General features: G+C 35.7%; 2 protein-coding genes across 5 annotated transcripts in view; one reads left to right on the plus strand and one right to left on the minus strand.

Moving 5' to 3' along the window:
• Positions 1–135: 135 nt before the first annotated feature.
• PDZD9 (PDZ domain containing 9) lies at positions 136–23566 on the minus strand. 4 transcript variants are annotated; one of them, XM_074281015.1, is made up of 4 exons: positions 23509–23566; positions 11606–11782; positions 3711–3906; positions 136–2080 (listed from the first exon to the last, which is right to left on the minus strand). In XM_074281015.1, the coding sequence occupies exons 2-4, from the start codon at positions 11712–11714 to the stop codon at positions 1678–1680; spliced, it is 708 nt and encodes a 235-aa protein (XP_074137116.1). In that variant the 5' UTR covers positions 11715–11782; positions 23509–23566; the 3' UTR covers positions 136–1677. The 4 variants fall into 4 exon arrangements, with proteins under 4 accessions (XP_074137116.1, XP_074137115.1, XP_074137114.1 ...); XM_074281014.1 differs by lacking the exon at positions 23509–23566 and adding an exon at positions 22477–23216; XM_074281013.1 differs by lacking the exon at positions 23509–23566 and adding an exon at positions 13202–14330 and having other exon boundaries at positions 3711–3819.
• MOSMO (modulator of smoothened) overlaps positions 23482–23821 on the plus strand; it is a 65257-nt gene continuing 64917 nt past the window's right edge. The window contains exon 1 of the mRNA XM_074281016.1: positions 23482–23600. Coding sequence (XP_074137117.1) covers positions 23495–23600 — 106 coding nt within the window. The 5' untranslated portion in view covers positions 23482–23494. The remainder of the gene's footprint in view (positions 23601–23821) is intronic.

Genomic DNA, 23821 nt, shown 5'->3' on the forward strand with positions numbered 1-23821 from the left:
GCTAAAGATGGGGTAACCTGGGAGGGATAGTTATTTTTTTCTTGAGTTTAAAAAAAAAAAACAACCCAAGAATTTTGCATAAAGATCACTCAGATTTCAGACTATCAGGTGTTTTTATAGAAACAGAAAAGTAGATCAGTGAAACAGGTTTATTAGATAGGCAGGAAACAGGAACAAATTAAAAAAAAAAAAAAAACAGTAGTCTTCTTATTCATTGTGAACCCAAGAATATAAATTACTGTTGAAAGGACTGCTAAGAAAACTAGAAAGCAATATGAAAGAAATTGGATAGGGTTACCCCATAAAAAGACTTGAGATGTTGAGGATCAGGGGAGGGAGTAAAGGCAGGATATCAAAATCCAAACAAAGATGAAAGAAATCAAAACAAAAGCAGATCTGACTACATAATATTTTGAATTTTTTACATAAAATCAAATACAGGAATGACACAAGTAAAATGACCCAAGCTTATGAAGTTTTCCCCCAAAAGTACAAACCATAAATTACAAGACTTGAAATAAGTAAAGTATGTTAAAAATTGTTTCTCTTTATACTATATAGATTGGCAAAGGTAAAAAGATTGATAATAAAATAGATACAATCTTAGGACACTTGAAGCTGTGAAGTGACTAGGTTGATAAGTACTTCTTCCCAAAGCCTAAGGATTATGAGAACAAAAGATCTTTTGCTGTACCAAAAAACAGGAAACAAGCTGTGTGTTAGAGAATGGCTGAAAAACTGGAATATAAACATGCAGTAAAAAATAAGTGAGAAAAGAAACAGTATGTATATGTACATACACACACAAATATATGTATGTATGTATGTATAAAGAAAAAAACAAGGAAACTTTACTAAAAAAAATGAAGCTTCCAGAAATAAGAAATGAAAGCCTATTACTTGGCTCAGAATATTTAATTTGTTGTCAGGTATGATCACTATCTTTTTTCAAAATAAATGTAGGGTAGGGGTGCGAAATAATTGAAAACTTTTGGTAGGGCTAACAGGATAGTTGATTCAATACTTCAGAATTGTTAGATCAATGAATTATAAGTAATTTATATAAGTAATCACAAAATTAAATGATTGGATTTCTCCTTCCATAGTAGGTATATTTGCATAAATTTAATGTAATCCTGTTTTCTCTAAGCAATTCAAGTTATTGATTCATCTTCAATTTTCCCTTCACTGGGGCCCCTCTCTGAAGTTGTATTTTATAAACCAACACTTAAATACAGTAGATTACATAATCCAAGAGAACCCTTTTAAAAGTATTAACTTTATAATTAAGCGATCATCTATATTTTGTATATACTGACCTGAATCAAAATCTATTCCTTTCACCTTAAGAAGGGAAGGTTAATGTTGTGACCTCTTCATACTTGATTCTGCCAATCTCACAGAATCATATACAGTGATTCATTCCCTCCGGAAAGAGTCAAAATACATAGGGTGTTCTGGATTGTAATGCTCTTCTGGGAATGGGAGTTACAAAACTAGTTATGATTATTTTGACATTACCTAAAAAAGATTCATTAAGGCTTCTGGATTACTACTACTACTTATACATGTTCATTGGGAGGAATGCATCCTTTTGTAAAATGTATGAGTGCTAAAATTAAACAGCATGTCAAAGGCATAGAAAATTAAACATTCAATCTAGAATTAGATCACTTCCTATGCTGTAAAATGTTGGTCCTTTTCCTGTTGAGCATAAGCACAGTCTTCAAGCCAAAACGCATCTGATGTAGAAGAAGAAGTAGAAGAAATGTCACTATCTTGTTTTACCATTGTCCAATACGGGGAAGGTGCTCTAAAGTCTTTTGGAACATCCACATTCTGCTCATTCGAATCCTTATGAATCATAACATCACATCCAATATCTTCTCCTACAGTAAACATATGGTTCTTTTTTCTATATCCATGCCATTCAGTAGAGATTGATGAAAGCTTCTTTATGGAATGACGGCGAAATGATTGTGGTGATCTGTAATACTTAAATCGTTTATCTAAGTCTACATCTTCATCATCTTCACTACTTGAGAAAGACGTATCTTTCTCTTCATATTTCCTTGATGTGCTAAAACAAAATAAGTAATGAAATGGGTAGTATGGTTTAATGAATTATTTTATAATCTGCATTAATCTCCCTTTAAAATTTTTAAAATAATCTTTGATCTTTTCCATTTCTAGACAACTTTAAAATACTTTGTACTATTCATAAAAACTATGTTAAAATCAAACCCAAGTTATTGCTATGAGTAATCATAGGAATTATTATACGTTATTGTTTTTTACTGCATCCAGTTTAGTTTCTACAGGACTGAAGTCCACAACAGTGTACACATTTCTTACTTCCTCTGACTTTTAGACACTAAGTAAAGATGAAAAATCACAAAGCAACTATGTACTGGGGATTCAAATAAAATGGTTATAAGCACCTTTGAAATGAAAGAGAATTCTATTTATAGTAATGATAGAATGTCATTTTTCCTTTTCACATCTACTACTTTATGGAATTAACATTTAGTCTTGTGTTTCTAATATATTGATTGCTTTGTGATTCTTTTCCCACTTTCCACTAAGGATCCTCTTGCAGTTCACTTAATTATCTCAATTTTTTTTTTTTCCTAATGACCTTCAACAACTTTATCTGTAATTTGCCTTTATTGGTTTTCTCTTCATTTGCAGGATAGTTTTATGCTGTCACCTTATTGATATTTGTACTTCCCAATGCACACACACTCCTCTCTCACACACACACACATAGTCTGTAGTTGATTATCCACCTCTAACTACATGTAGTTCTGCTACAACCCACATGAATAAACATATTTGTAAAAAGTAAACTCCAGTGTGTTCTGTTTCCAAACTATAATACTATATGCTGCCATGCTGACATTTCATGAAATTGCTATGATCACTAATCAGGTCATTACCAACTTGATTTTTTATTCTGCTTGATAAATTTACCAGCTTTCCACTATGCAAATGGAACAAAATTGTTCGTTCTTATAGCTGTCTTTCTATTATGAGTTTAAATCAATAACCCACCTTATGGAAAACTCAAAAGATCTTAGTATCTATAATTGTTTCACTCATCCTATCCTCTCCAGTCCCCACATGCTCAAATGATTACAATGGGCTAAATTAATGACCATTTCTCATTAATAAAATGTGTCCTTGTTTAGCCTTATAGACAAGCAGTGTCATAGGAAAACAGACTGTCCTTGGATATCAAGAGACCTGAGTCCATATCTCAACTCCAAAACCCACAATAGGCTCTTAACTTTCCTGACCCTTAGTTCCCTTCACTGTAAAAAAAGAGATATAGTCTGTCAAATGGGTATGAAAAGAGTCCCATGAGTTTTAAAGCATTATAGAGTTGTACCTGACTCCCACATTTAATAGTAACAAAGTAGACAGAAGTAGAGCAAATTAGAAAAAGTCTTTGATTAGTGAAATTAGGAAAGTACTTGAATCTGTTGTAAGAAAAATACATTTTCTAATACGTAATCTTTCATACCAGAATGATAATTTTAGAAATGTATCTCAAAACTACTTAACCCTAATTTATCAACAATATCCTTTCCACTCATCTGATCCACTCTAAGTTTTAAATATGGATCATATTTTATCTTCATAAATATTTTTCACCATATGATAAATTTATACCAAAAAAGAAAAGCTTAAAAAAGAACCCCACTTACTTGGCTATTACTACGGCAGGCTTAGTCTCAGGGATTACGTCATCTATGTTTTGCCATTCTGGTGGTATATCAATAAAATCTCGATAAACTCTGATTTGGAGTATTGCACCTATGGGGATATGATGCAAAAGCTGTAAAAATTCCCGAAGTGTATATCCTAACACATTTGAATGGCCAATCGAAATCAAAACATCACCTGGAAAAAAAAGTTGGAAAAAAATAACAATTTAGTTAATAGTTAAAACATTCTAAATCATTTTGGAATCCTACCATTACCTCTGGTTATTACCCTATATCTTTCCTCCATTTCATAATCAAACTCTTAGAAGTTGCTGTAATTCTTAATTGTCTCTGCTTCTCATATCATTTCTAAATCCTTAGCAATCTGGCTTCTGACCTTTGTTACTTAACTGAAATCACTTTTAAAGTTATTAATAATCTTTTCAAATATATTTTTAATTCTGAACTTAAGTAAAATGGACATTTCCATATACACAATAGTGCAGGAAATGAGGATTGTATATGAAGTTGCAAATATCTTGTATAAAGCTTTTCTTTTTAAACATATAATAGATTCAACGTGTAACTTTCAAAGCTGTTTTGCTTATCTATAATTCTTTCTTGACTTTATACTATCCTGTGCATTTTAAAAATGTTTCAATGACTTTTTCTTCTCAGTCAATTTCTCTTGTCTCTAATGAGGAAATTATCCAGGCCTTCTCTCCCCATCCCAGTCTACCCCCAGCTAGGGAAAAAAATAAAAATAAAAATAAAACCCTTTCAACAAATATGCAGTCAAGCAAAAACAAATTTTCCCACCTACTTTGGTCATATTAGAAAATGTTTTTGTTTTTTTTTTATGCTGATTGAGTTCATCACCTCTCTCAGAATGTGGATAGCATTTCATAATTGATCCACTGTAATATTGGTTGGATTCTAATTCGTAAGCCTTTTAGAGATGTTTGTCTTTACAATGTTGTCACTGTTCAGTTTGTAATAATTCATATGTCTTCCTATATTTCTCTGAGAATGTTCCTTTTTTCATGTCTTATGACACAATAATATTATTTGCAGAATTAAGGGATGGATTTTTTCTTAATCCTCGTTCTTCTAAGCATCTGACATTACTGACCAGCCTCTTTTCAATTTTCAAGACACTGCTTCTCTTGGTTCTCCTATCTGTTCCTTTTTTTCAGTTTTCTTTGTAGGATTTTCACCTAATGCTCTGTCCAGGGCCTCTTCTATTTTTTCCTCTCCAGTCACTCCAGTCGCTCTAATCTCAGTCTAAACCTAAAGCATAAGTCTGACCATGTCACAATCTTTTTAAAAACTCTAGTGATTCCCTATTGCCTCTAAGATCAAAGAAAAACCCTTCTTTTTGGCACTTAGGGAAACACAACCTGTTTCTAAGCTATCTTTCCTGGCTTCTTATGTTATTTCTCTTCTTGTGTTCTAAGGAATAGTCAATCTGACTTTCTTGCTCTTCCTAATAACATCCCATCTCCTGTTTCCATGATATTATTGAAACTGCTTTTTCTATGTCTGGGATGTACTTCCTATTCACTTCGGCTTCTTAGAGTCATTCAAACCTTAGCTCTAGTGCCACTTCATCCATGAGACTTTTCCTGATCCCTCAGCTTCTGGTCCTTCCACAGCAAAATAACGCATTATACATTTTGTAAATAATTATAAAGGTGTGTGTATTCTTATTCCTGATAGTATAAGCTCCTTAAGGGACTTTAATTTTGTCTTCGTATCTCTAGTGCCTAGTATATGCTCAGGACATAGTAAAGTGTTTAACAAATGTATGTTGATTTATTGATTTACTTGTATAGGAAAAGCATTCATTACATTAAACCAAGATAGGGAATACAATGAACAGAACCAGGAAAGCAATATACATAAATACAGCAATGTAAAGAACAACAAAACAACTGCAACAATGTAAATGAAGAAAAAAATAATGTATAAATTACAAATCCAAAGATTTTCTTTATTCTATAGAATAGATGAGAAAACATATCCTCGTTGTGGCTAAATAATATTGCACTCAGGGGGCAGCTAGGTAGCGCAGTGGATACAGGATCAACCCTGAAGTCAGGAGTACCTGAGTTCAAATATTATCTGACACTTAATTCATCCTAGCTGTGTGACCCTGGGCAAGTCACTTAACCCCAATTGCCTCAGCCAAATATATATATATTGCACCTGCTTTCAGATGTGGGTGATCAGTATGTTTGGTTTAGCTAAATTGTTGGAAGATAAGGGAATTTAATTCTTTGTTAAAACTTGCTGGTGGTATGGGAATAGCAAGATATATTCAGCAATCTGTAATGTAAACATATATATATTTTTTTTTGGGGGGGGGTGAGACAATTGGCTCACCACAGTCACACAGCTAGGAAGCATTAATTGTCAGATCATATTTGAACTCAGGTCTTCTTCTCTTCAGGGCTGTAAACACAATTTTTAAAAATTAAGTGAAAAGAAAAAAAAAGATGAAACAAATCTTCAATTTTAGGCCTGCCAAGTGGTTTGGACGATATTCAGAACTACACAAGAGCTACGCTAAGCTAACTTGAGGTTGTATTTTCTAAGATATTCAGCTACCAAAAGCCTGACTCAGTTAAAAGATAACATATACTATTAATTCCTGGTAGTATGATTTAGTGAGAAGAATTAATGATTTATTTATCAAATGCTAAATAGGAAATGTATAACTGAAATTCATGTCCAGGATACTGTTTGTAAAAATTGAAACGTTATTTAGTCGAAGTAGAAAATAAACAATTTAATTCCCTGGATTGCTGAGTATGACTTTGTGTGGTATACAGGTGTAATTAAGATAAAAGAAGACACTGAATACTGCCCTTCATAAACACAGATTATAGAAAAATTATAACAACAACCTTATAAGAAAACTATATCATTAACAAAAGGCATAGATTTTATTTTTACTCTGTATAGTAACACAGGATTGCATCTAGGGAACTGCATATTCCTTTCAGTGCCAAGCTCTTTCCTGAAAGAAAATCTCAGCCTTTTTTTTTTTTTTTAAAGTACCAATGTTATAGCATATTACAATGTGGTATCATTTGATAACACAACCTCAGAGGAATCAAAATTATGGGACACTTAAAAGCAATGAAGAGAACCATGATGGACATAAATGAGCATCAGTAAACAAAACAACAAAGAAAGGATTGCATACACAAAAGATATCATCCAAGAGATGTCTAACATTTAACAAGATGAGTCCCCAACAAACATGAGGAACACCTTCTCTGAAGTATTTATAGGATGAAATGAACAAGAATTGGCAAGAATGCCAATGCACAGAGGAGATAACAGATCCACCAAACAAAAGGGCAGCAGCTGGCAAGAACTTACATTCTCCAAGGCATTTTAATTGATTAAAACTTCTTGTTACGAGTTTATTATTAAAGCTTAACAGTATGTGACAAGTTCTAAAAATGAACAATAATTAACAGGAATTTCTTGCAGTAAATTAATCCTGATTAATAACAGTAATTAATCAGAACTAATGATAATAAACCATAACATAAAAAAATTAAGTGCTCAGAAATGAGAACTAAGTTTCTGATGCTAAGAAATGATAGATTTTGAGGGATTTGGGGGCTTTACACCAAAAGCTACCAGACAAATCATCTGGAAACTCAACAACAGTTTTAGAACCAAAATACTATGCCAGGTGCTGAGATCTTGGAGCTATTTATTTACACTGAGAATTTATTGGTCTGGGAAGAATAAATCAAAGATGCACTTCAAAACCCATTAGCTGAAAGTAATACACCTGGGTTTATCATAAAGAGGTTTGGGCCACTGAATTTCTTTTTTCAAGGATAACTTTAAACTCTGTGAAATCACTAATTGAAACTGGATTGATGCTATCAGTTTTGTTCTTGGTTTCCATTTTACATTAATAATTACATAGCTTTCTAGGCCTAGACAATTAGATTGTGGAGGGTGACTTCTGAAAGCTTTTGTTTTGCCATATGGTCAAGAGCAAGAAATCAAATTTTGACTAGGGTCATTGTTGGATTTATAGCAGGTTGGCATACTTCTAGTTTTTACCTGAACTTTTTAAAGCACACCAAACTGGGAAGATAGACATATCTATAGGCTAGCAATCTCTTCTACTTTCTGCAGGTTTCAAAACACACTTCTGCTGTTTTTGACTGTGAAAGCACTGAGGCTGACCAGTTGACTATTGCTCCTCCCTGTGCAGAAGCTCCAGATTTGCAATCTCCTTCCCACCTTTTAGAACAGAAGCCTCTCCATAATTATAGAGCACAGTGATCTGCTCATGTGCTGCACTGGGCAACACACTTTTTACTTCCTAATTGCATCCAGTTCAACTGTCAATTAAATTTTCTCTATATCCCCTTAGGAAATGAACTGTGATTTATACTAAGGAATACAAAGTTGTTTTTTTTTTTGTTTTTTTGCATAATTGATTCTACTTTTCTACCAGACTGCTTTGCAGAATTCTGTGAACACATTTGTGAAAAGGACTGTATTGTTTTGTAAGTTTGAATTACATAAATAACTTCTTTGTAGTGATCTCTAAGTAGAAACTGACATTCCATATCTATTTCTCTTGCTGCTTACTGAAATAGGTCTTATTTTTCTAAACATCAATTATACCCAAAATCAAAGATTAGGAATGAGAAAACAATTTGAATGAAGAATTAAATAAAATAGAATTTGTCATCAAAAACAAACAAACAAAAAACCAAATACATAGCCCCATGCCATCCTATGTGGATACTCAATGTCAACACCAAAAGTTTCAGACTGAAGGTGCACAGGAGGCCTGCACATTACCACAAAGTAGATACCATTAGATCCAGCAATCTAGTTTGAACATATAGCCCAAAGCTCAGTTCTCTTTTTCTTTAATAAATCCAATTGCAGATTACCTTAATAAAGTAAGCCGGGTTTATTTACAAAATTATCAATTCTGTATTTTTGTTTACTTCATTCAGCCTCTTATTTTTATAGAAAAATTTGCTTACAACAATATGTATGTCTAGGGAAAGATCCTATTTATTACTTGTGAACTAAGAAACTGGGAATTTTTTACTTCATTCACAGTATCACAACATTTTATCTGTTTCTAATTCTTTTACTCTTCTTAAGTCACCACTTATAGTATGATACTCTTCTGCTAAAGAATCTAAAATCATTCCTTATTGCTTAGAAGACAAAGTCTTAACTCATAAAAATAATAATAATAACTCATAATAATTTCTATAATTCAATTGCAATCTATTTCATTCAGGTCAGTCACTGTCTTAACAGGGGAAATATATCATAAATACACACACACATGTGCGCGCGCCCCTGCGCACAATTTTTTTGCAACATGGATCCCTAGGGCAGTTTGTAAAGTCCATAGACTCCTTCTTGGAAGAATAGTTTTAAATGCATAAAAATACAAAAAATTACAAAGGAAACCAATAACGCTGAAATATATTGTCAAAAATTTTTGAAATGATTTTTTTCTCCTTTTTTAAAATAACCATTTATTGGGGAGATCCAGGTTTTTCCCCCTCTATTTCTTCATTCAAATTTCCTTTTAAGGAAATCTTTGACCTTGACTAAAAATTTACCACATCTTTTTTAGGGGGAGCCGTTGCCCCACCCCAATAGAAAAATCTGACAAAGAAAATCTAATCTTTATAAAATCCAGTTAATTGTGTTCTAGTCAGAGATGTCCCCATGAACAGTTACATCACCCAGCTCCTTTTTGGAATAGGTTCATTACACATTATAATATTCATTCTTCTCATTAATTCTTAACCAATCAGAGTTGACTGCCATCAGTTAGGAAAACCCACTCTTCTAAGCCACCATGATTCATCTTTGGTAATTCAGAGTGCCACTGATCAATTTTCCACTAGCAATAATTAATAAAAATTATTAATTACACAAAAACTATGTCTCTCAAACTTTGTAGTCACATTACTAAGACTTGATTGTAACTACAACATTTCTTAAATCCATTATTTCTATTCAAACTACAACCATTGCACTTTTAGGTTCCCTTCATTAGCCAATTGCAACAGACTCCTAATTTATCTCCCTGAATTCAACCTCTCTCTTCTTCAATATCTATTCCACACAGTTGCTAAACTGACAATCCTAAATCAAAGGTCCAACCATGTCATTTTCTGGAATGAGTCCTAATGACTCCAGAATAATACTCCAGCTAATCATTTTTTTCAAATTATACATTATTTTAGATAAATATGCCAGCTGTTACCTGTAAATAACATTCCCTTTCTTGTGTCTCTGCTTTTGCACAAGTTGAGTCCATGATAAATGTTCTTCCTAATCTCAATTTCTTGGAAATCCTGCCCTTCAAGGCTCAACTCACCTGTTTAACCAATAAAAGGCTTTTTTCTGATTTCACCTAGCTGTTAGTGTTTCCCAGTTCTCTCAAAATGTTTATTTTTTTATACAAATAGTCTTTAGTTATCTATGTGTAAGTTATATCTCCCAGTAGAATGTAAGATCCTCAAAGATAAAAGCTGTCTCATTTTTGTCTTTGTGCTCTTAGCATCTAATTTGTTGGCAATGTCTATGCAGATGATTCCCAAATGTAAATTTTTTTCTAATCTCTGATTCCTCATCCCCAATTGCCTTCTGGAAATGTCCAAGTGGATGTCATCTCAAACTTAGCATGTCAAAAAAAAAACAAATTTATCTTTCCCCAAAACCCAACTTCTTCATTTTTCTTGAGGGTGGTAACTTCCAGTCACCCAGACTCAAAAAACCTAAGATATATGCTCAACTTCTCACTCTCTCACTGCTGATGAAATTTACTGTCTATATTACATCTTTATGTCCTCTTCTCACCACAATGTAGCCACTATCCTGTAGTTCAGACTCATCACTTCATCCCTGGATTATTGCAGTAGCTTTTTAATTGATTTCCTTGCCTCAAGTCTCTCCCCATTTTAATCCAACCTTCACTCAAAGTGAAGGATGGCAAAATAATTTTCCTAAAGCACAAAGTTGGCCACATAGCACCTACACAAAAACACACTCAATAAACTCTAGTGGCTCCCTATTACCATTAGGGTCAAATATAAATTCTTCTGTTTGGCCTTTAAAGTTCATAATATATGCCATATGTATCCTGACCCTTCCTACTTTTCATCCCTCCATACATTCTGTGACATAACACCCCCCGTAACAACCAGCACAGGATTCCCCTCTCCCACCCCCAACACTAGAATTCTGTACCTTCTTTAAGCTATCTTCCTTCAAACCTTATCTGAAATCTTCCACAGCCCAATCCTGGGCTGCTACCACTTTCCCCTCTAAAATTGCTTCTCATCTACTCTTTATTTAACTATTTACATGTTGTCCCCTTATTCTGTATTGCCAGTGCTTAACATACAGTTACATAGTAAGCATTGACTAATTGCTCACATATCAATTATTAGTCAAAACTTGATTATCTGCAATTTGGCATTTGATAATTTACCGTTCTGTATTAGTTCTAATTACTATAGCTGTATAAATGTTGTTTCTTTAATAAGATTTTAATTTCTTTAAAGGCAGAGGCAGTCTTACATTCTATTACTAGCTTCCACAATAAGCCTTCAATAAATACTTGCTGGATTTAATTCAAAATATTTCCTTCATTTTCTAAAGAGAAAACTTTTACTCACATAGAATCAGACCAATCAAGAAAAAGAACAATTAGTCAATTGAGAAGACTTTCACTTATTAAGATGAACCTAACACATAACAGGTAGCATTTGGAATGAAATAAATGTAAATTCTAAATGGACTAAAGAAATGAATCTACATAATCTACATAAATTAATCTAGATTAATCCATAAAATCTAGTGATCACCTGGTTTTAATCTTCCATCCTTGGCAGCAGTTCCTTTCTCCACAAGGTTGGCTATCTGGAGATAGGGCCCATGTTGGAAAATAATTAGTCCTAGTCCTTGAGCTCTCATTTTAAGAGAAGTCTTGATTGTTGTGCTCAAAGTGTGTTGTGAAGGGTTTGTCAGAGGTGGAAACACCCCTTTAAACAGAAAGAAAGATAGCATTATCTACCTAACATTTATTTTCTACAGAAATAAATTTAATAATAGTATTTTGAGAATTAAAGATTTTTTTAAAAAAAGTTCAATCCATTAAGTACTTTACCAGGGAAATGCTTTTTGACAGTAATTGTTTTTAGGTCATGAGGTCATGGAGTAATTCTCTTTCCAATATTTCACAATTTTTTAAAAGACAAATTACATAAATTGCTATTTTTAGCCCCTTCTCTAATTCCAAATATCTTACTTTGTAAGTTAAAAAAAGTAGACTTCTTAGTTCCTCCAGCTCCATCTCCTTTAAGTTCCACTTAGGGCTTTGCCGGTCTAACAACCTTTCCCATCAAGTTGGAGAAAGAGAGCTGGCCCAAGGTTAATATATTTATACCCTTCATCTATCTAATTTTACTTTCACCATCAAAGCTTTGGAAGTGCCTCAGTTACTTGCTGTCTACGAAGAGGAAGAAACATTTGGAACACAAAATTTTGTAAGGGCTGATGTTGAAAACTACTTTTGCATGTATTTTGAAAAATAAAAATCTATGTTTTGTTGGGGGTTTTTTAAATAAGTGCCTCAGTCTCTGGGAGAAAACACTTAAGTCTAATCAGCAATTCACAATGTTCTTTCCCAGAAATCTCTGAGGAAACAATGGTCACCAAAGAGGGCAAAGGAACTTCCATAAAACTCAAGAAATCAGAACTGGGAAAATCCATTATTTAATATTTTAATGACAATTTAGTTCACAAGTGAAAATATCTTAAATTACATATAATAAATCATAATTTGTGACTTATATAGATACGAGACCCCCCCTATATGAGGTCGCAAACCACAGTTGAAGAAGCTGGTTCTAACCTACCAGTAAGATCCCGTTTATTGCTAATACCGTGTCCAATGAGACTACCTCAATTTACCTATACATGTCCTCTAAGTAAGTTATTTGTCTCTTGTCTCCCCCATAGAAATGTGAGCTCTGCCCTTCAGGGCAGGACTTGTTTCCCCGTTATAGCCATGTACTTAAAGCAGCGCCTGGCACTTAGTGACTGCTTAGTAAACGTTGGCGGAAACAAGCTTCTCCTTTTTGTTTTTCACAGAGGGCGCACTGTTCCAAGGCCTCGAGGCCGGTTAACACAGAGGACTAGCTCACGTTCTCGGAGGGAGAACCACGACACTTAGTTGGTTACATGGACTCGAAGCTCCGCAGAGCAAAAGCCGCGCATTTCTGCATCCGCATCCCTCTGTGTCCCCTCCCCCCAATTCGGAGACGTGCAAGGAGGTGTTAGAGGCGCTGGGGTCACCCTGGGCAAGTCGCTCAGCGCTGAGGTTCACAGAGCCCTCATCCCTAACCCTTCTCTAGGGCTGACCTCGAGGCTGGGATTCAAGGCTCTGGCACCTGCCTTACCAGCGGAAGCTATGTTGTCTTCCTCCAACGCTCTGCGCCGGAGGTCCACATCCCCTGGAGAGGGCTCCATGGCTGGCGGGGTGGGGAGGAGGGAAAGTGGGGAAGCTGGACACCCGACGACTTACGAGCGCCACCCCCCAAACGGAGACGATTCCCTCGGAGGAGACCCCACCCCCACGTCGCCCCCGAGGGAGACAAGGCGCACCTCCACCTCCCACCCAGTTTCGAATGCCCAAGGATCTCTAGTTCCAGAAGATGATCGAGCGTTCGTCAGAGAGGCGTGCGCTGCGGGATGCAGCTCGCACGGCCAAGCCCGGCCGCCAGGGGGCGCTGCGCAACCGCATTGACGTGCTCAGGACCTTTCTTGAGGAGTGGGAAGGAAGTACTATAGAAAGATGTAAAGGATCGGAGAGTTAAGAGGAGAAGGGAAGGCAGATAAGAGGCCCTGACCTGAATACTTAAATATATTTTGTCCTTCAACTGTGAGTACCTCTGGGCAGGGAGCATATTTTTGCCTTTCTTTGTATGCCCAGGGCTTAGCACAGCGCCTCAATCAAAGCAAATACTTAATAAATGCTTGCTGTTGTTTTAGAAAAGAATTTGATGTGAAGGATTTTGTTGGGGAAATGATGAATCTCTGAGAATGAAGAAAAATAAATGGGCGTCAATTATTAGGAAGAAATAAAATTCTGACTAGACATAAAGAACTCCTCCTTACACTGCATTAGACTCCTGGGGAAAGCTGTCGAATCTTCTATCTGCTTAAGTAAGGTTAAGTAAGGTTTATTGATGGCTACTGGATTTCCCCTATGCATAGAAATCCTTCAGTAAAGGATTTCAGAAACTGAGCAAGTTTTCCTACCAAAAGTCATTTTACTGATCTCACCACTTTATAAATATTAATTCTTTAAACTTCAAAACTATTCCTCCAGTAATGATGTGCTTCTTTAAAGATGAGAAGAATTACAATATAAAGTATGGGTTAATTTTAGGATTGAAACTTCCGTCCTCCACTGAAAGCTTTTTCCCTAATCTAAAAACAACAACGGTAAACACTACTTCAACAAAGAAGAGTTTTATTGGAATAAGTTTAAACTTTCCAAATCTCAGAAACAATAGTCTTACTTCTGTATTATTAGCATACAAGAAACAAAATGTGAAAATGACTTTTCTCTAGCCAGATACAAAAAGTAAACTAAAAAAAATTAAGGAAAGGAAATGTGATTTTTAAAAATGTTAATAATAATTTTAATAACCAAAAGCCAATCAGCTTAAGTATAATAGAATTCTACTTTCACTTCCCATGTGATCTGTTTTTTTGTTTGTAATATTAAAATTTTAAAATCCCACCTAGGGATTTGGGAAAACAGGGACACTGATACATTGTTCGTGGAATTGTGAATACATCCATCCAGTCATTCTGGACAGCAATCTGGAATTATGCTCAAAAAGTTATCAAACTGTGCATACCCTTTGACCCAGCAGTGTTGCTATTGGGCTTATATCTCCCAAAGAGATCTCAAAGAAGGGAAAGGAACCCACATGTGCAAAAATGTTTATGGCAGCCCTCTTTATGGTGGCCAGAAATTGGAAACTGAGTGGATGCCCATCAATTGGAGAATGGCTGAACAAATTGTGGTATATGAATATTATGGAATATTATTGTTTTGTAAGAAATTTCCAACAGGATGATTTCAGAAAGGCCTGGAGAGATTTGCATGAACTGATGCTGAGTGAAATGAGCAGGACCAGGAGATCATTATATACTTCCATAACAATACTATATGATGATCAATTCTGATGGATGAGGCCATTTTCAACAATGAGATGAACCAAATCAGTTCCAATAGAGCAGTAATGAACTGAACCAGCTACACCCAGTGAAAGAACTCTGGGAGATTACTATGAACCATTACATAGAATTCCCAATCCCTCTAATTTTGTCCACCCGCATTTTGAATTTCCTTCACAGGCTAATTGTACATTATTTCAAAGTCCGATTCTTTTTGTACAGCAAAATAACTGTTTGGATATGTATACATATATTGCATTTAACTTATACTTTAACATATTTAACATGTATTGGTCAACCTGCCATCTGGGGGGAAAAATTAGAACAAAAGGTTTGGCAATTGTCAGTGTTGTAAAATTACCCATGCATATATCTGGTAAATAAAAACTATTAAAATATATTAAAAATTCCCACCTAGGTTCTCATTGTAGAACCAATTAAATTTCAATATAAAATATCTACTATCTACTATATCTACTATCTACTATTAAAAGTTCATTAAAATATTTATTTTTCTATATGTATTATTTAAAATGTTAATCTCTTGGTTTGATTGCATCTTGAAATCTCTTTAAATCAATCCATATATTAATACAATATGATTTCTGCAGTCAACTCTGAGCTCCCAAAGATGTTACTTCATTTTCCTTTCTAGGCAAAATAATAAACGTAGCTTGGAGGGATGAATTTCCTGTATCTCTTCAGCAATAAGAAGACAAAAAGAGCAAACAGAAAATTAAAGGATATTAACAGACAAGAATCTATCTATAGATTGGGGAAGAGTTCATAATCAAAAGAGATAGAGAGGTCTATAGGTGGAAAAATGAAAGATTATGATTATATAAAATTTAATACAAGTTTTTGCACAAACAAAAATAATGCATTTAAAAAGCTATTTCCTTTTTTTGTTTTACATTAGAAATGGAATAACTTTGTTGTCACAACCATCCTATCAATCTTATATTAAAATAATGATTAATTTAAATCTCCATTTTCTTCATAAACTTACTCTACAAAATGACTTAGTGTTATTTTGCTACCATTAAATCATCCTCATAATCTTCCAAAGATAATTTATTTTATTTTCTTTTTTTTTCAGGTAAGCTATTTATTTATTTTTAAAGCTTAAAAAGATATTTCCTAATTGGTAAATGGTCAAGCATATTAGTAGTTTTCAGAGAAAAGAAACCAAGTTACCAATGGCCTTATTTTAAAAATGCTTTAAGTCACTAATAGAGAAATTCAAATTCAGTTCAAGACAAATAGAGGAAAATAAAAACCTAATTCTTAAACAATGTGAGTGAATTTTAAAATGCAATAAAATGAAAAAAAGTGAGATTGGATTAAAAAAACTCACATTATGTTGATTACAAGGAACATAATGTTTTAAAAACAAAAACATACATAATAAAAAAGAGATTCTGAGGGGGAAAAATGACTATACATCAAGTAAATCCAAAAGAACAGGAATTACATCCAACAAAGGGAAAAAAATATTCAAAGCACAAATAAAGAAAAAAAAATAAGGGAATAATCTTACTGTGAAAAGAGCCATGGATAACAACCATTGTCAACATTAAACTTAATATGCTTCAAATGTCTTAACACTTGACATAAACTGAGGTACAATAATACATAGTAAATAGCATAAAAAGTAACAGGAAATTTCAATGTCCTTTTTAGTTTTTGCTGTCTAATAGAAAAATAAACAAAAGGAAAAAAATAGAAATAAATTGCTGATAAAATCAGAACTATGATATTTAGGATATTTTTATTATAGCTTTTTATTTATAAAACGCATGGGTAATTTTTCAATACTGACCATTGAAAATTTTCCAAATTTTCCCCTCCTTCTCCCCAACCCCTACCCTAGATGGCAGATATTCCAATACATGTTAAAATATATATTAAATCATACACACACACACCCAGAGTTATCTTGCTGCACAAGAAAAATAAGATCTAGAAAGAAAAAAAAAACAAAAAAACCTGAGAAGGAAAACAAAAATGCAAGCAAACAACAGAAAGAGTGAGAATGCTACCTTATGGTCCACACTCAGTAGCCACAGTCCTCTCCCTGGGTGTAAATGGCTCTCTTCATTACTAAACAATTGGAACTGGTTTGAATCAATTCATTGTTGAAAAGAGCCGCATCCATCAGAATTGATCATTGTAAAATCTTGTTGTTGCCATGTATAATGATCTCCTGGTTCTGCTCATACAGAACAATAATATTCCATAACATTCATATACCATAATTTATTCAGTCATTCTCCAATTGATGGGCATCCATTCAGTTTCCAGTTTCTTGTCACTACAAAAAAGGCTGCCACAAATATTTTTGCACATGTGGGTCCCTTTCCCTTCTTTAAGATCTCTTTGGGATATAAGCCCAGTAGTAACACTGCTGGATCAAAAGGGTACGCATAGTTTGATAACTTGTTGAGCATAATTCCAAATTGCTCTCCAGAATGGTTGGATCCATTCACAATTCCACCAAACAATGCATCAGTGTCCCAGTTTTCCCACACATCCCCTCCAACATTCAGCATTATCTTTTCCTGTCATCCTAGCCAATGTGTAGTGGGATCTCAGAGTTGTCTTAATTTGCATTTTCTGATTAATAATGATTTGGAGCATCTTTTCATATGGCTAAAAATAGTTTCCATTTCTTCATTTCAAAATTGTCTATTCATATCCTTTGACTATCAATTGGAGAATGCCTTGATTTCTTATAGAGTCAATTCTCTATATATTTTGGAAATGAGGCCTTTATCAGAATCTTTGTAAAAATGTTTTCCCAGAGTTGAATGGATGTCCATCAATTGGAGAATGGTTGGGTAAATTGTGGTATATGAAGGTTATGGAATATTATTGCTCTGTAAGAAATGACCAGCAGGAGGAATACAGAGAGGCTTGGAGAGACTTAAATCAACTGTTGCTGAGTGAAATGAGCAGAACCAGAAGATCACTATACACTTCAACAACAATACTGTGTGAGGATGTATTCTGATGGAAGTGGAAATCTTCAACATAAAGAAGATCCAACTCACTTCCAGGTGATCAATGATGGACAGAAATAACTACACCCAGAGAAGGAACACTGGGAAGTGAATGTAAATTGTTAGCACTACTGTCTATCTACCCAGGTTACTTATACCTTCAGAAGCTAATAATTAATGTGCAACAAGAAAATGGTATTTACAGACATATATTGTATCTAGGTTATATTGTAACACATGTAAAATGTATGGGATTACCTATCATCAGGGGGAGGGATTTGAGGGAGGGGATAATTTGGAAAAATGAATTAAAAAAAAATGTTTTCCTAGTTTGTTTCCCTTCTAATCTTGTCTGCATTAATTTTGTTTGTACAAAAGCTTTTCAATTTGATGTAATCAAAATTTTCTATTTTGTGATCAATAATGATCTCTCGTTCTTCTTTGGTCACAAATTCCTTCCTCCTCCATAGGTCTGAGAGGTAAACTAGTCTATGTTCTTCTAACTTATTTATAATATCATTCTTTATGCCTAGATCATGAACCTGTTTTGACCTTATCTTGGTATACAGTGTTAAGTGTGGGTCAATGCCTAGTTTCTGCCATACTAGTTTCCAATTTTCCCAGTAGTTTTTGTCAAATAGTGAATACTTATCCCAAAATCTGGGGTCTTTGCACTAGATTGCTATAGTTATTGACTATTTCGTCCTGTGAATCTAACCTATTCTGATCAACTAGTCTATTTCTTAGCCAGTACCAAATGGTTTTGGTGACCATTGCTTTATAATATAGTTTTAGATCTGGTACAGCTAGGCCACCTTCATTTGATTTTTTTTTTTCATTAGTTCCCTTGAAATTCTTGACCTTTTGTTCTTCCAGATGGATTTTGTTGTTTGTTTTTTTTTTTCTAAGTCCGTAAAATAGTTTCTTGGGAGTTTGATTAGTATAGCACTAAATAAATAGATTAGTGTAGGTAGTATTGTCATCTTTATTATATTTGCTCAACCTATCCAAGAGCATTTGATATTTTTCCAGTTGTTTAAATCTGACTTTATTTGTGTGGAAAGTGTTTTGTAGTTTTGCTCATATAGTTCCTGAGTTTCCCTTGGCAGATAGATTCCCAAATATTTTATCCTACCGACAGTTGTTTTAAATAGAATTTCTCTTAGTAGCTCTTGATGTTGGATTTTGTTAGTGATGTGTAAAAATGCTGATGATTTTGTTTTTTAAATGGGAATATCCCAGTACCACATAGAACTTTTACAAATATTAAGGGCACAGAGATAGTATAATTAGATGTACAAAGACAAAAATGGTAAATTCATCCTTTGCAGACATATCAAAATTAGCACTTGGTTTAGGGATCACAAATGAAAGATACAGGCAATGGAAACTTAGTGAATTCCCAAATAACTGAATCAAAGAACAAATCATTGTGAAATAATTATATGAAAGAAAATGGTAAAATGATGAAATAACATACTAAAATTACTGGGATGAAACTAAAAATCATTATTAACATTATTGTTGTTCTTCAGTTTTTCAGTTTATATCCGACTTCATGATCACAAACATTTTAGTGTCCATGGAGTTTTCTAGCAAAGATACTAGAGTGGTGGGCCATTTTCTTCTCTAGGGAATCAAGCTTAATTGACTTGTCCAGGGTCATATAGCTAATTCTTGTTTAGCCAGGGGTTAAATTTGGACTCAGGTCTTCCTGACTACAGGGCCAATAAGCTCTCCACTGAACTATCAAACATGTTAACAAAATAAAAAGAGATGATTAAATGTACAATTTTAAAAATTAGAAATCTAATGGTTGGATAAGTAAAGTGAGTTTCCTTCATGGTAGACTAGAGTGAGCATTATAAACTGAACTTCTGACCATGGTCTGCTCTAGTCACCGGGATCCACTCAGTTCTGTCTCCATGAACTTTTGTACCATGCCATTAAGTCTCTGTGTTTTCTAACACAAGGATAACATCTAGTCCTCTGATTCCTTGCTAGCTAGATAGGAGAAATATAGGAAACCACTGCAGTTTTTCCCTCTTGATCTTGTGTATTTTCAACTTCTTAGTCACATGGTTTCTTGGTGGAAGAAAATTTCCACCCCCCCCCCAAAAAAAATCCCAGATAATTAGGGAACTTTGGGTAATGCCAGTGGCAACAAGATTTCCACCTCATCAAATTTTTAGGCAATGTTGTTGAGGGATTGGGAGTAAAATAATAAAATCTTCAAAGATCTTATGTTGTATTAAATACTGAAAGAGGGATTACCTAGTATCTCTTTTGGTTTATCCTGAAATTCCTTCCTTTTCTTAGTCCAGATTCACAGGTATAATCACCATAAAACACCTCTCATTTATAGTATGGGGTTACAAGTTGGTTTTTTGGGGTTTTTTTACACCTTTTGATGTGCCTTCTCTTTTCTCCTAGAGCAGTGATTCTTAAATTTTTGTTCTTAGTATCTTTATACCATTAAAATTAGTGAGGGTATGTCCAAAAAGTTTTTGTTTATAAGGATTATATTTGTAGGTATTTACCATATTGGAAATAAAAACTAATTTTGAATTTGTAGACACTCTGAAAGTTTCAGAAAATATCCTCTTGCCTCCCAATTCTCTGGACCATACTTTGAGAACTACTGCCCTAGAGTATTCTTCCTTTCTTGCCCTAAGAAGTCTCCTGGTTCATCTCTTCTCTGAATAAAAAGAGCTAGACTTACTATCCTTGTATCAATCATTATTAAAGTTTGACCAAAGGCATCTTAACCATAAAATTATACAAGTTTAGAACTGAAAGTGGCTTTTAAAATTATCTTATCCAACCTCACCACCATCACCACCACACAGTTAGTGATGGAGTCAGGACTAGAACTATCCTTGACTTCTAATCCAATCCAATGCACTTGTCACTACTTAGATTTCCCCACTATCTTCTGTTTGTCTTTTAAAACCTCAATTCCAGTATATTTTTGTCTTATCTTTATATCTCCTCCATAGACAGAAAAGGCTACAGCATCAGGCATGGGATGAATCTAGAACATGAACTTTTAATCACTGAAGACCAAGGACTGAATCATTATGCTCTACTCACCAGGAACATTAAGAATGTTGCTCATAGGGGTCCCATCAACTAATTATAATTACTAATAATAGGATTCATTAATCAATTTAATCATTATTAACTACTATTGAAGGATACAAAGATGATTAATGTAGGGTTTTTAGTGAAGCAGTGAATACGGCTATTTCAAACTCCAAAATTCAGCAGTGTTTTACATTTTTATCCATGTGTCTTAACTAGAGCCCCTGGAATATTTGTATGATCTAGTGAAAATTTCTTAGTGAAAGAGAAGTCATTATGTAACTTTAAAAAATAAAAGCAGTAACAATCTTTTTAAAAGTCTGGCATTTGTACATCCTCCTAATTAATACTGTGATACTCAAATAATCTTTTTATGTATCTCTTGAATGGATGATTTCTGAAAAAGTGTAGAATCTGTTGGATTTGAACCACATTACATTCCACATCCCATCTTTGTTCATTTGTACTAATAAACTGTCTATTCTCCCTCTTCATCTCTATCTCTTAGGATCTAATTTTCATCAGAGCTCATCTGAAATATTACTTTGTACACGATCAACCTTTCCAGTACTTCCTCCTCCAGTAGTTGGTGTCTTCCATTTTTTGTATATATCTAGATGGATATATATAGATATACATATGTATATAGCCATAGTTTCTTGAGTACAAGGACCCATGAGGACAAGGGCATTGGAGCTCCTCCTAGAAGGCAGAGACTGTTTTTGCTTCTTTGAATCCCCAGTTTAGCACAGTATTTGATATATAATGTCTAACAGATTATTTCTGATGATCATGATAATTTTTTTAATGGCATTAGTCCTTGATTTCTCTGACATACATTTCCTTCAAACAAAAGGCTAGCAACTGTTCTGCAATTTATAATGCAGAGCTATAGAGAGCTGCTTGTAACATTGAGGGATTAAGTGGCTTGTCCAGGGTCAGTGATCAAGAAGCCAATATGGGTCAGAGGTGGAACTTGAACCCCAGTCTTTCTGACCTCTCCAATTTTTTGCTGTAACCTCCAACCATTGTGTGAAAAATAGGAAACAGCATGTGCCAAGCAAGTCAAACCACTGCCACCACTTTGACCACCATCTCTCCTCAGAATTCCACGGAGACAGGCCAGGACTCTAAATCCAATAACCCTGAGAATAGTAAAGTTTTCAGGCCAGTCCCTGCAGCTGTAGTCCTTGTGACAATGCAGAATAACTGCTGTACTTGCAAGGATTAGAGCCACAGCTACTGAAGAGAAGAAATGTTACCCAAATCTTTAGCACTTCAAATGGTTTAATTTGAGGAATAGATGATATTTTATCAATGGCAACGACACTGAATAAGCAGCATTACTACCAGATTTTCCATTGCACCCAAAGGATCATGGGACCCCTCCATCCTACCTGCAGCTTACAACTTTCCAGGTGTTGTCTTCCTCGTTCCTATTGAGGAATGAGAGCTTCTCGGGAGGAAGGACAAATTTTCTGTTTAAACCCCAAGCGCTTTGCACATAATAAGAGCTTAATAAATGCTAGTTTTGTTTCACAGAACCTGAAGATCCTAATCCATTTGTTATGAGGAAAACAGTACCTCGGGAAAGCAATAACCCTTGGAAACTTTTTAATTTAAGTAAATGCCTGTTCACTAATACGTTCAGAATATGTTCTCCAAGGGATTCTTTAATTCTTTGTGCGCAGAATTTGCTCCTAAAATACTCAGCAGGTCCCCAAGATATCTTAAAACATTCGGTCCTTCAGAAAGTGGGGAAACGGTCTCCATTTCTAATTAATCAAGGTCGGGTAGAGGTGGGGTACTCTAAGCCGTAGATCTGACCTTCGACTGGACAAAATTTCGGGACTTGGACAGTTTTAGCTCCACCAATGTGAGGAGGGGCGGACGAGGCTGGAGACAGAAAGGGAAGGAAGAAGGGTCTCCTTGCTTCCCGCCCTTACAGCCCCTCCAGAGCCGAAACCAAGATCCGAGTCGGCCAGCACAGCCTCTAGGGATGCTCCCGGGCCCAGAGGAGAAGGAGGTATGCGGTAGGGAACAGGAGCAACTTAAGCACCAGGGAGGTGGGCTCGGCTCCCTCCCCCAGAGCCAACCCAGAGCACGCAGGTCCTGCTTCCGGGTCAGGGGCGGGCGGGCCAAGAAGTTCCGGGGCGGGCTGCGGTTCCGGCGCTGTGCGGGCCCCGCCGCGGATGCTGGGTCCGGGCGAGCGGCGCTAAGGGGGGGTGGAGGGGAAGGAGGAGGAGACGGGGGCGGGCTCGAGGAGGCGGCAGCGCGGGAGGCGGCCCCCGGCGGGCAGCGGCGGCGGCGGCGGCGGCGGCGGCGGCGGCGGCGGCCCATGGGGCGGGTGGCGTGAGGCCTCGGCGAGTCCCGGGGCCGGGGGGAGGGGGGGGTGGGGGGAGTGGGGACGGGGAGATGGATAAACTGACCATCATCTCAGGATGTCTCTTTTTGGCCGCGGATATCTTCGCCATTGCCAGCATCGCCAACCCCGACTGGATCAACACCGGGGAGTCCGCCGGTGAGCGGGCAGGGGGCGGGGCAGCGGGCCGGGTCGGGGTGCGGGGAGTGCGGAGGGGAGAGACATTGGGGCTAAGGAGGAAAGAGGAGAATGGAGGAGACGCTGGGGCTGAGAAGGATAATGAGGAGATGAGGAGGGTGGTTCCTGGCCTGAGAAGGAGCGAGATCAGAAAGGGACCTGAGGATGGGGATGAGAATGGGGAGAAGACATCCGGGCTGTGG

The sequence above is a fragment of the Sminthopsis crassicaudata genome, chromosome 1 (assembly GCF_048593235.1).
Source record: "Sminthopsis crassicaudata isolate SCR6 chromosome 1, ASM4859323v1, whole genome shotgun sequence".
NCBI lineage: Eukaryota > Metazoa > Chordata > Mammalia > Dasyuromorphia > Dasyuridae > Sminthopsis > Sminthopsis crassicaudata.